Genomic DNA, 12,153 nt, shown 5'->3' on the forward strand with positions numbered 1-12,153 from the left:
TTGATGTGACAGTAAGTTTATTGTTTTTATTTTTCTTCTAGGCTGCCTATTAACATCTATTAAGTGAGGTTTTAAATGAAATATTTTGTTTTTTTTCTACACTAACAAGTCATCTGTAAATTGTTTTACTTCTTTATTTCATTTTTTCCATTCAGATGTCTTGGCTAGAATTTCTAATGCTACATGGAATCAGATAGATGGATGGAAATATTCAGGACATCTTAAAGAAAAAAATATTTTGGGATTTCCCTAGTAAGCATTTTGTTTTTATCCATGGGCTTGTCTACACATGGAATTATTTATGCTCTGATATAGTTATCTACATTCACATCCTACAGTTTCACAAATGGTTGGTGCATCTTGTCAAATTTCTTTTCTGCATCTGCTGAGATCATAAGTTTCTAATCTCTCATTTTATTAATGTGCTATATCACTTTGATTCATGGGCAGATGTGGAACCATCTTTTCATTTCAGAAATTAAGTCCCATCAATCAAAGTAAATGATCCCATAAATGCTTTAAATTCTGCATGCTAATTCTTCCTTAAGGGTTTTACATTCAAGTTCATTACAGCGATATGCCTTCAATATTTTGTGATGCCATTGCCCATATTGTTATGTAGGCAATTGCTGAACCCAAGTGAATTTAAAGAGTCCCTTGACTCCTTCTATATTGTCTAGAAGAATTCATCAGAGTAGCTCTTTAAGCGTGGACATTTTAAATGACTGCATAAGTGTTCTAAGTTTATTTTATTTTATTTTTTTAATCTATTCAAGTTTTCCATTTCTCCCTAATTAAGTCTGATTGATTGTATGCTTCCAGAAATTTATTTGTTTCTTCTGTGTTGTCAAATTTGATGGGCTATAGTTATTGGGTAATTATTTATATGAGAGAGAGAGAGAGAGAGAGAGAGAGAGAGAGACCATATCATTGCTCAAGTCTGACATATGACATTGGTGAGCACTGAACTTGAACCTCAAACATGCAAATATTTCCCTAGGCTAGTGTGTAACTGTTAAGTGTAGTCTTGGCTCATTCTTTCTATTATGTTTTATCAGTTGTAACTCTTTTCTGTCATTTTTGGGATTATTAATTTGATTTTTCTCTTTTCTTGATAAGCTTAGCTATAGGGTTATCCATTTTATTTAGCATAGAAAAATGTTCTTTGTGTTATGGATCTTTTCTAGTTAGTTACCTAAATATCTTTGTATCTATCATTAATTATTTTTTAAATATTTTAAATTTGTATTTACTTATTATTGAATAGAGACAGAGAGAAATTGAGAGGAGAGGGGGAGATAGAGCAAAATACCAAGAGACACCTGTAGCACTACTTCACCACTAGTGAAGCAGGTGTGGACTAGGGGCTTGAACTTATGTTCTTGTGAACTCACTGTATTGTCAGCTCTTAACCATGTGCACCACTGTCTGGCCCTTGCTTCTTTATATTAAACCTAGGCTTTGCTATATTTATACCCCTATGATGTACACAACTAGGTTATTTATTGGATATCTTATTACTCAGTCTTAGGTATTTGTTACAGTAAGTTTACCTCTGTAACAGCTTCTGTTGAAAACTACATTTCTTACAGGTATTTTTCTATTTTGATTATTTTCATTAAACCATTGGCTGTTCAGTTGTTTATTGTTTAATATCCACACATTTATGAAATTCTGCTTGTCGGTATTGGCCATGTCTTTGAGGATTTTGCACTATGCAGTTTCATTTAGAGATGTATGTGAGTTCTTACTGATAAGAGGTTTATTGTATGTCCTCCTTTTTCGCCTAAGAATTGTAGAAACTACAAGCATTTGACTTAAGTGTATGTACCCTTATGACAGTGAAGAAAGCTGGTTTAAATTTAAAGCCTTAAAGGCATTAAAGACTCAGGTTGAAGGGAGTTAGTTTGTTCTAAGGTAAAGTGCATTTCAGTGAGGTCCTGTGACCGTGGAACTGGACTATTACAGTTTGTTCTAAGGTATAGTGCATTTCAGTGAGGTCCTGGACCGTGGAACTTTGCTATTACAACAGAGCTCCTATATATAGGATAAAGTCTGAATAGAGCATAGGATAAGCTTGGCCCCTCCTCCTGAACAGGGAATCTTTGAAAGGGACATCAGAGGACAATATCACCACACAGTTCTGTACAAACTTTCACTGTAAATCCATATACAAAGTAGAACAGTATTACTATTCCCTCAGAGTCCACCTACTGATCTCCAACAGAGAGTAAGCAAAATGAGTAAAAACAAGAAAGTTGAATCAGAATGTGAAAAGACTGCACCAATCATACAGATAGAGACCCAGAGGAAATATCAGAGAAAAAATTTAGATAATCTATTTCCAATAACGTTAAGAAATTCTGAAATTTCAAATTAAGATGGAGAAAGGGATTACTAAAAGAATCCTCTGCTCTAAAGATTCATTCATTATATACTAAGAGAAGCATGCAAATAGATCTATAGGATACTTAAAATATATATATATAAAGGAAACACTGCAAAAAAGCACAGGATAAGAGGGGTACAACTTCACACAATTTCCACCACCAGAACTCCATATTCCTTGATAGCTTTCCTATTCTTTAACCCTCTGGGAGTATGGAACTAGAGTCATTATGGGATGCAGAAGGTGGAAGGTCTGGCTTCTGTAATAGCTTCCCCGCTGAACATGGGCATTGCCAGTTTGATCCATACTCCCAGCCTGTCTTTCTCTTTCCCTAGTGGGGCAGAGCTCTGGAGAAGCTGAGCTCCAGGACACATTGGTGGGGTCTTATACCCAGGGAAGTCTGGTTGGCATCATGGTAGCATCTGGAACCCAGTGGCTAAAAAAAACTACTTAACATATAGAGCCAAACAAATTGTTGACTAGTCTTGAACCTAAAGGCTGTAATAGTGCAGAGGAAGACACTTTTTTAATTTTTTTAAAATTTATTTAAGAAAGGAGACATTAACAAAATCATAAGATGGGGGGGTGTACAACTCCACACAATTCTTGCCACCCAATCTCCATATCCCATCCCCTCCCCAATAGCTTTCCCATTTCCTATCCCTCTGGGAGCATGGACCCAGGGTCATTATGGATTGCAGAAGGTAGAAGGTCTGGCTTCTGTAATTGCTTCCCTGCTGAACATGGGCATTGACTGGGTGATCCATACTCCCAGTTTGCCTCTCTCTTTCCCTAGTAGGGTGAGTCTCTGGGGAAGTGGGGCTCCAGGACACATTGGTGGGGTTTTCAGTCCAGGGAAGTCTGGACAGCATCCTAATGGCATCTGGAACCTGGTGGCTGAAAAGAGAGTTAACACACAAAGCCAAACAAATTGCTGAAGAATCATGGACCCAAAGGTTGGAATAGTGGAGATGAAGTGTTGGGGGGTACTCACTGCAAACTCTAGTGTACTACTCCTTTCAGGTATATATTTGCCCTAGTTTATGGATACGTGTGAACATATGCTCTATCTCCTGGAACCTGGTCTATATGTAGGTTTTGGGACTTTGTTAGGAAGTGAACCACCTGGGATGGAATTAGAGAATACTATGAAAGGAAAGGTCTCACCTGAGTGATGAAGCTGAGGGGTTGTTGTTCCACAACTGAAGTCTCTGGACACAGTTTGAAGTGAAACATGCCGGGGTGGCACTCATTGTGTTGAGTAGGTTACAATCAGAGGATGCAATATTATTTGATAGAATTGGGAGAAGCATAGTGGAAAGTGGGCCTTACCCTTGGGTCCCAGGACTGGGGGAAGTTTAGGCTCTATAGTGGAAATGTGAGGCTCCTGCTGTCTTAAGGTTCAAGAAGACAATGGATAGTTAACTGTTATCATCACATTATTTGGTAATTGGGTTAACTTTGAAAAGTCCCTTTGTTAGACATGCAATCAATTTTTCCCCCTTTCATATTAATTAAATAGTTGGTGGGAATGTAAATTGGTCCAGCCTCTGTGGAGAGCAGTCTGGAGAACTCTCACAAGGCTAGTCATGGACCTTCCTTATGACCCAGTAATTCCTCTCCTGGGGATAGACCCCAAGGACTCCATAACACCCAACCAAAAAGAGGTGTGTACTCCTATGTTCATAGCAGCACAATTCATAATAGCTAAAACCTGGAAGCAACCCAGGTGCCCAACAACAGATGAGTGGCTGAGAAAGCTGTGGTATATATACACAATGGAATACTATGCAGCTATCAAGAACAATGAACTCAACTTCTCTGACCCATCTTGGTCAGAGCGAGAAGGAATTATGTTAATTGAGCTAAGTCAGAAAGATGAAGATGAGTATGGGATGATCCCACTCATCAACAGAATTTGAGAAAGGAGATCAGAAAGGGAAACTAAAAGCAGGATCTGACTAAATTGAAAGTAGGGCACCAAAGTAAAAACCCTGTGGTGAGGGGGAGGGTGGACATGCAGCTTCCTGGGCCTGTGGAGGGGGGTGGTGGAGGAAGGGGTGGGTGGGATGGGACACAATCTTTTGGTGATGGGAATGGTGTTTAAGTACACACTTATTAAATTATAGTCATATAAATCACTAATTAATATGAGAGGGGGAAGACACTTTTAATGTAGTCCAGTCTCAAATGGAAAGTGTGGAATACAGAGGACAGTAAAGAAGAGAAACTATCTAACTAAAGGGCAAATGATGGCACTCTGGCTTCAAAATAGAGTAAAAATAATCTATGAAAAGTAAAGCAACTCTTTGAGAAATGTGAGATTTTGTTGGTAGACAAACATAAGACCTACTGGACCCACTCAAGAGGAGAGAGAAAGGAAGATGGCGCCAGACGTTGGTAGACTTGGCTGAGCACACATACTACAGTGTGTAAAAACCTGTGTTTCAGCCCCCAGTCCTCACCTGCAGGGGGAAAGTTTTGTGCGTGGTGAAACAGTGCGGCACCCTATTTTCCTGTTTCTCACCCTATTTTCCCCCTCCCTGTCAATTTCTGGCTGCTTTTATCCATTAAATAAATAAAGATAATTAAAAATAAAAAGGGCCCTCCTTGCAGACGCCTTCACCTATTTGCCTATAGCGTCCTATAGCCATAGTCAACCCCACCGTGTTGTTCTTCGACATTGCCGTCGACCGCGAGGCCCTGGGCCGCGTCTCCTTCGAGCTGTTCGCAGACAAAGTTCCGAAGACCGCAGAAAACTTTCACGCTCTGAGCACTGGAGAGAAAGGGCTTGGTTATAAAGGTTTCTGCTTTCACAGAGTTATCGCTGGATTTATGTGCCAGGGTGGTGACTTCACACGCCATAATGGCACTGGAGGCAAGTCTATCTATGGGGAGAAATTTGAAGATGAGAATTTCATCCTGAAGCATAGAGGCCCAGACATCTTGTCAATGGCAAATGCTGGACCCAACACAAATGATTCCCAGTTCTTCATCTCCACTGTTAAGACCGAATGGTTGGATAGCAAGCATGTGGTCTTCGGCAGAGTGAAGGAGGGCATGAATGTTGTGCAGGCCATGGAGGGTTTTGGCTCCAAGAATGGCAAGACCAGCAAGAAGATCACCATTGCTGACTGTGGACAAATCTAATAAATTTGAGTTGTTTTACTATAACCACCAGACCATTCCTTCTGTTGCTCGGTAGAGCACCCCTCCACCCCTAACACCCTGTAACTGTGCTCTTGCTACAGTCCTTCGGTTTCCACGTTTTCCTTATCGATCTCTTCCAAGTCTAGCTGGATTTCAGAGTTAAGTTTATGATTATGAAATTAAAAAGTTGTGTGCACTTGATTGGGTAAAATAAAATAAAATAAAATAAAAAAATAAAAAGGGATGACGAAAGGAAGAAAGAAAGAAAGAAAGAAAAGAAGGAAGGAAGGAAGAAAAGGAGGAAGGGAGAAAGAAAAGAAAATAGGCTTTTGTAAGGGATTGCCTTACCCCATTGCATAGTTTTGCTACTACCATGAATGGAACTTCAGGGAATCACACTAAATGGATTCACAAAATGGACAAATCTTGAATAATGTCACTCACATATGGGATTCAGTAGACAAAGCAACACAACAGAGTAGGTAGAGTGAAACAAGGGAACTCATGGCTATACTCTGATCTGAGGTTGCTAAGGGAAGGTGGGGATATTGTGAAAGGCAGGAGAAAGCTCAATGTGCTGAAATGTATCAGAATAGAACTATTTGCAAGAGGCAGGAAATTGTATCACTGAGACATGAACATAAGTCTAAATCACTTCCTCAAAAATAAATACATTTACAATGATGAAAAACTGACTTCTTAATTGATATTAAAATTCTACATCTGTGTTTATAAACAATAGAATTAAAATCATACATCAAAGAGATGTCTCCCCTCTTGTGTTCTTTACATCATTATAATTGCCATGGAACAGAAACAACTTAAATGCCAGTGAACAGAATAATTAAAATGTTCCTGTAGATATTATGAAATGTTGTTCAATCTTAGAAAAATGAATCTTGGGGGGTTTGGGAGATGGCGCACTGGGTTAGCTGCACATAATATGAAGTGCAAGGATAGCCAAAGATCCCAGTTCAAGCCCCGGGATCACCATCTGCAGCCTGGTGGCTTCACAAGTGGTGAAGCAAGTCTGCAGTTGTCTTTCTTTCTCCCTCTCCAAGCCCTTCTCCTTTCTCAAATTTTCTCTGACCTTTTCACTAAAATGGGGAAAAAATGGTTGCTGGAAGATTAGTAGTGCCAGCATCAAGCTTCAGTGATAAACCTGGAGAGGGGGGAAAAAAAAGGAAGAAAAAGTCGGGTTGTAGTGCAGCGGGTTAAGTGCACGTGGCGCTAAGCTCAAGGACCTGCATAAGGATCCTGGTTCAAGCCCCCAGGTCCCCACCTGCAGGGGAGTCAATTCACAGGCGGTGAAGCAGGTCTGCAGGTGTCTATCTTTCTCTTCCCCTCTCTGTCTTCCCCTCCTCTCTCCATTTCTTTCTGTCCTATCCAACAATGATGACATCAATAACAACAGCAATAATAACTACAATAAAACAAGGGCAACAAAAGGGGATAAATAAATAAATATTTGGGAGTCGCGCAATAGCACAGCGGATTAAGCACAGGTGGCAAAAAGCTCAAGAATAGCGTAAGGATCCTTGTTCAAGCCCCAGACTCCCCACCTGCAAGTGAGTCACTTCACAGGTGGTGAAGAAGGTCTGCAGGTGTCTTTCTCTCCCCCTCTGTCTTCCCCTCCTCTCTCCATTTCTCTTTGTCCTGTCCAACAACAACAATAATAACTACAAACATAAAAAAAGAAAAAATGTCTCTTGTCATATACAACAACAAAATCTGAAAGACAGAATTTTATATGATAGCACTTATCCCTTGTTATTTTAATTGTTAGGTTTTTTGAAATTCCTTTGTCAAAGTTTTCTCTAAGAATTTCTTAGTCTGCTGATAGTTTCATTTTCTTTATTTTTATTTCATTTTGGATGATTATTATCAATGGGCAAAATACTATTGATAGTTTTAGTTTGATCTTTTTATTTTCCAACCTTACCACTTCCATATTTTCAAATATTCAAACAGACTCTCTCTATATAATGTTACCTGAAAATAAAGGTACCTTTCTTTTCATTCTAAATGATCTGGTTATTTTCTTTATCTTAAAATACCTGCAAGAATCTCAGTGTGTCAAATATAAGTTGTTAAGAGTAGATAGTTTAGTCTTCCCCAGATTATAAGGAAATAAGTTCAACCTTTTACTATCATTTGAGTGTGAAGTAAATTTATCATAGGTGCCCTGAATCAGGAAGAAGGGACCTTTTGCTATTCACATCAAAATTAAGTGATTTATCATGACTTTTTTCCCAGTAAATTTTTGTGAGTTCTTAAAGTATTGCAGGGCTTCTTCTTTTGTAAACTGTTGACATGGTGAATTACGTTCATGTCTTATTATGATTGCTATCAAAACTCTGAACACCTCTGATACCCTCAAAGTGCTAATGCTCTTTGTTCTTTCTATATTGCTGAATTTAATTTCCCAACATTTGGTTCAGCATATTTTCCTGAAAATTGAAGCAATTTTATTTTCTGTCCTTGAAATATTTTTGTTAGGTTTTGGTATTCAGTTCATTTTTGCTATTCAGTTAATGTTTTATTTTCTCATAGAGATGTTAGAGGACAAGAGGAGGGGGGAAATAGCATAATGGTTATGCAAAAAAAAAAAAAAAAGATTCTCATGCCTGAGGCTCCTAGGTCCCAGGTTCAACCACTGGTATCATCACCGGTGCTGAATAGAACTCTGGTAATAATAATGATAAATAATAATATGGTTATCTAATTAATAAGTTAAAAGAGAATAAGAGAGACACCTGAAGAATTGCTCTGCCACTCATGAAGTTTCCTCTGGGCACTTGAATGTAGGTCATATGCCTAATCTGTAATCTTAACTTCATCTTTAAGTCAGGGGTAATTGATCTGGCCTATTTTCTCTTGCTCTGGTCACAATTTAGAAATGTATTTGTGAGAGCAGTCACAGAGATCCTGAGAGGTACTGAAGCTTCTTTGCTGGATTCCAGACATCAGGCTGCTTTACAGGAAGGAGGAGTCCCAGCTCAGGCTGCACCTGAGCAGATGTTCACAGGACACAGGGTTATTTCTGGGGCTAGGTGCCCACACCATATATATATATATATATTATTTTGTTGACCTTGGTCCTAGTGTTATAGTTGTTGGATAGGACAGAGAGAAATCAAGAGAAGATGGGGAAAGACAGAAACCCGCACACCTGCTTCAACACTTATGTTATCTATCCCCACCCAAGATTATACTTATTATACTTAATTGTAAATAAAATCCCCATCACTCTGCTACAGAGGATACAAGAGATCAAACTTAGTTTCATGCCTCCAAGGTAAACTCTCTAGCAGCTATGCCAAATTCTAATAGGTATTCTTACCAAAAAAAAAAAGAAGAAGAAGAAAGAAATGTATTTGGGACAATACTTTTGATGAAGTATATGACTCATCTTGTTAATTACTTCATCTCATAGACTGCTAGTCCTCACTGGTTGAGAGAGAGTCTTTGAAACTATTATTCAACTGTCAGGGGGAAGGTTGGAAAAACAGATCACTTTGCTTTGCAATAAGCACGAGCCAGATCCAAGCCCAACCCACACTGCAGTGAAGTAAGCTTAGATGTTGTGCGCTACACCCTGTCTCCTTCTCTACCTCTCTGTGTCTATCTTTAAAAAGTGACAAGATGGGAGTCGGGGGTAGAACAACGAGTTAAGCGCATGTGGCATGAAGCATATGGACCAGCGTGAGGATCCGGAATCTAGCCCCTAGTTCCCCATCTGCAGGGGAGTCGCTTCACAGGCGGTGAAGGAGGTCTGCAGGTGTCTGTCTTTCTCTCCCCCTCTCTGTCTTCCCCTCTTCTCTCCATTTCTCTCCATCCTATCTAACAATGATGACATCAATAACAACAATAATAACCACATCAATGAAAAACAACAAGGGCAACAAAAGGGGAAAATAAAGAAATATTTTTTTAAAAAGTGACAAGATGTATCTCAGTAGTGGGGAACAAGACTCATGAGTAAGAACCCAGGTTCAATCCCAAGCATCTCATATGCTTGATCTGATTGTTTTCTTTCTAATTAAACATACTTACATGACGGGATCCGGCGGTAGCGCAGTGGGTTAAGCGCACATGGTGCAAAGCGCAAGGGCCAGCATAAGGATCCCGGTTCAAGCCCCAGGCTCCCCACCTGCAGGGGAGTCACTTCACAGATGGTGAAACAGGTCTGCCGGTGTCTATCTTTCTCTCCCACTCTCTGTCTTCCCCTCCTCTCTCCATTTCTCTCTGTCCTATCTAACAACGACATCAATAGCAACAACAATAACAACAAAAACCCAACAAGGGCAACAAAAGGGAAAATAAATAAATAAATAAATAAATATAAAAAAAATCTTAAAAAAGACAGATAAATAAATAAAATATTTGTTCGGTTCACCTTTTGTTATTTTCAGGCAATAGAGTAAAATTAGTCCTTGTTATTTGATCCTTGCTGGAAACAGATATCTAGATTAACTAAAAATGTATACTTCCTGCTTTAAGTTATATCAGTTCCTGAGAAAACTCAAAACATTCACATATGAATCACACTATGTTTTTAAAATCTGCTCTAAGGAGTATGATGACACTTCAAAATGACTTTAGAGAGGGAAAAAAGGTGTTTCTCATGCTTGAAATTTATTTTTAATATATATTTAACATTGTAGTTCAACCATGACAAAAAGCATGTTAGTTATGCAACTTCTAATGTTATTTTAAAGCAAATAGGTTCTATGCCACTGACATGAAACCAAAGTCTTCTTAAAACTGAAACAGATACTATAACAGCTGTATTAGAAACTGAATTTTCATATCTGTCATTTTCAGTTTGACACTGAATTGGTTTTCTCTGAATGAGACTAAAGTAAAAATTGGGAAGTAATTAATTGTCCCATTTTGATATGAATGTACTACTTCCATTTCTAATTTAAGAATAATAAAGTTTTGGGGGGGACCGGGTGGTGGAACAACTGGTGAAGAGCACATAGTACTAAGTGTTAGGACCTGCACAAGGATCTTAGTTCGAGCCCTGGCTCCCCACCTGCAAGGGGGGAGGGACTCCACAAGCATTGAACCAGTTTGCTGGTGTCTTTTTCTCTCCCTTACTTCCTCCCAATCCTCTTTCAATTTCTCTCTAAAAACAATTGTCCTCCCCAGATTAAAGCAACAAGAAATGTGGGACATGCATAGACCCTTTGGAGTTAATGAAATTGAAACAGTCATCAAGAACCCCTCCAACAATAAAATTCCAGACCCAGCCACTGTGGAAAGCAATTTGGAGAATTAACTAGAACACTAGGAATGGACCTACCCTACAACCCAGCAATTCTTCTCCTGGGGATTTACTCAAATAAGACAGAAGCACCTATCAGAAGAGATCTGTGCATACCTATGTTCATAGCAGCACAGCTTGTAATTGCCAGAATCTGGAAGCAACCCAGATGTCCAACATCAAATAAGTGGCTAACGCATTTGTGGTATATATATATTAATAAACTTTTAAAAACTCTAAGGTCAGGGGTCAGGCAGTAGCACAGTGGGTTAAGTGCACATGGCAAAGTGTCAGGACCAGCATAAGGATCCTTGTTTGAGCCCTTGGCTCCACACCTGTAGGGAGGTGGTTTGCTTTACAAGTGGTGAAGCAGGTCTGTAGGTGTCTATCTTTCTTTCTGTCTCCCCTTCTTCTCTCAATTTCTTTCTGTCTTATCCAACAACAACAACAAAAATAACAAGGTCAAAAAAATGGGAAAAATGGCCTCTAGGAGCAGTGGATTCACAGTAAAGGCATGGAGCCCCAGCAATAACCCTAGGGGAAAGAGAAAGAAAGAAAGAGAAAGAGAGAAAGAAAGAAAGAAAGAAAGAAAGAAAGAAAGAAAGAAAGAGAGAAGGAAAAAACAATGAAGTTGTGTCCTTTGCATCCTCTTGGATGAAACTCCAGGACATATGTTGTGGGAGTCTATTATATAATAAAATTGTATGCCTATGTTAATGATTGTGCTGTAAAGCATTAACTCCCTCAATAAAAAAAGAAAATTTAAAAAAATAATAATAAGGAAAGTAGGAAAGAAAATAAAGGAAAAATCTGTATTAGTCTAGTAAAATAAATGAGATAAATGTGATGTATTTTGTCTTTAGACAAGGCATCTATATCACTACACATAAAGTGCCTAACAATTCATGAGAAAGAATACAGAAATTATGAAAGATCTCTCAGAAACCTCTAAGCCAGTGCTTTCATAACTGTATAAACTGTCTGCTATCATCCTCCAGCTCAAATGAAGAGTATCTCTTTGATTTTTCTTTTTGTAAAAATAAATATATGTAGATAAGAGCTTTTGATTTGACAATTAATCTCAAAGTATACGTATTGAAATGATGAATTATTTCCCCAATGACTGTTATAAAAAGACATATACCTTCAGGAATAATGACACAATCCAATCTCATTGAGAATAAATTTAGGATTCTAGTATTCTAAATATTCTACTCACCACATTTATCGATAATTCAAATGATAAAATATACCCTAGAGATGAACTAAGCTTCCCAGTCAAATGAACATACCAAGTTTCTTTGAAACTCATTGTTGTGTTATTATTTTCATATCAATTTGA

General features: G+C 38.5%; 1 protein-coding gene across 1 annotated transcript; it reads left to right on the plus strand.

Annotated features, from left to right (window-relative positions):
- Positions 1 to 1,693: 1,693 nt before the first annotated feature.
- Positions 1,694 to 5,626, plus strand: LOC103126569 (peptidyl-prolyl cis-trans isomerase A-like). The gene is made up of 2 exons (XM_007537486.3): positions 1,694 to 1,735; positions 5,030 to 5,626. The coding sequence occupies exons 1-2, from the start codon at positions 1,694 to 1,696 to the stop codon at positions 5,537 to 5,539; spliced, it is 552 nt and encodes a 183-aa protein (XP_007537548.1). The 3' UTR covers positions 5,540 to 5,626.
- The last annotated feature ends 6,527 nt before the right edge of the window (positions 5,627 to 12,153 follow it).

This window comes from Erinaceus europaeus, chromosome 8 (genome assembly GCF_950295315.1).
Source record: "Erinaceus europaeus chromosome 8, mEriEur2.1, whole genome shotgun sequence".
Lineage (NCBI taxonomy): Eukaryota > Metazoa > Chordata > Mammalia > Eulipotyphla > Erinaceidae > Erinaceus > Erinaceus europaeus.

What these genes read in the sequence shown, in the direction of transcription:
- LOC103126569 (XM_007537486.3), top strand. Translation starts at nt 1,694, where the DNA reads ATGTCTTTGAGGATTTTGCACTATGCAGTTTCATTTAGAGAT. An exon ending in ATGCAGTTTCATTTAGAGAT is followed by an intron (nt 1,736 to 5,029) that starts GTATGTGAGTTC and finishes ATTTGCCTATAG; the next exon opens with CGTCCTATAGCCATAGTCAA.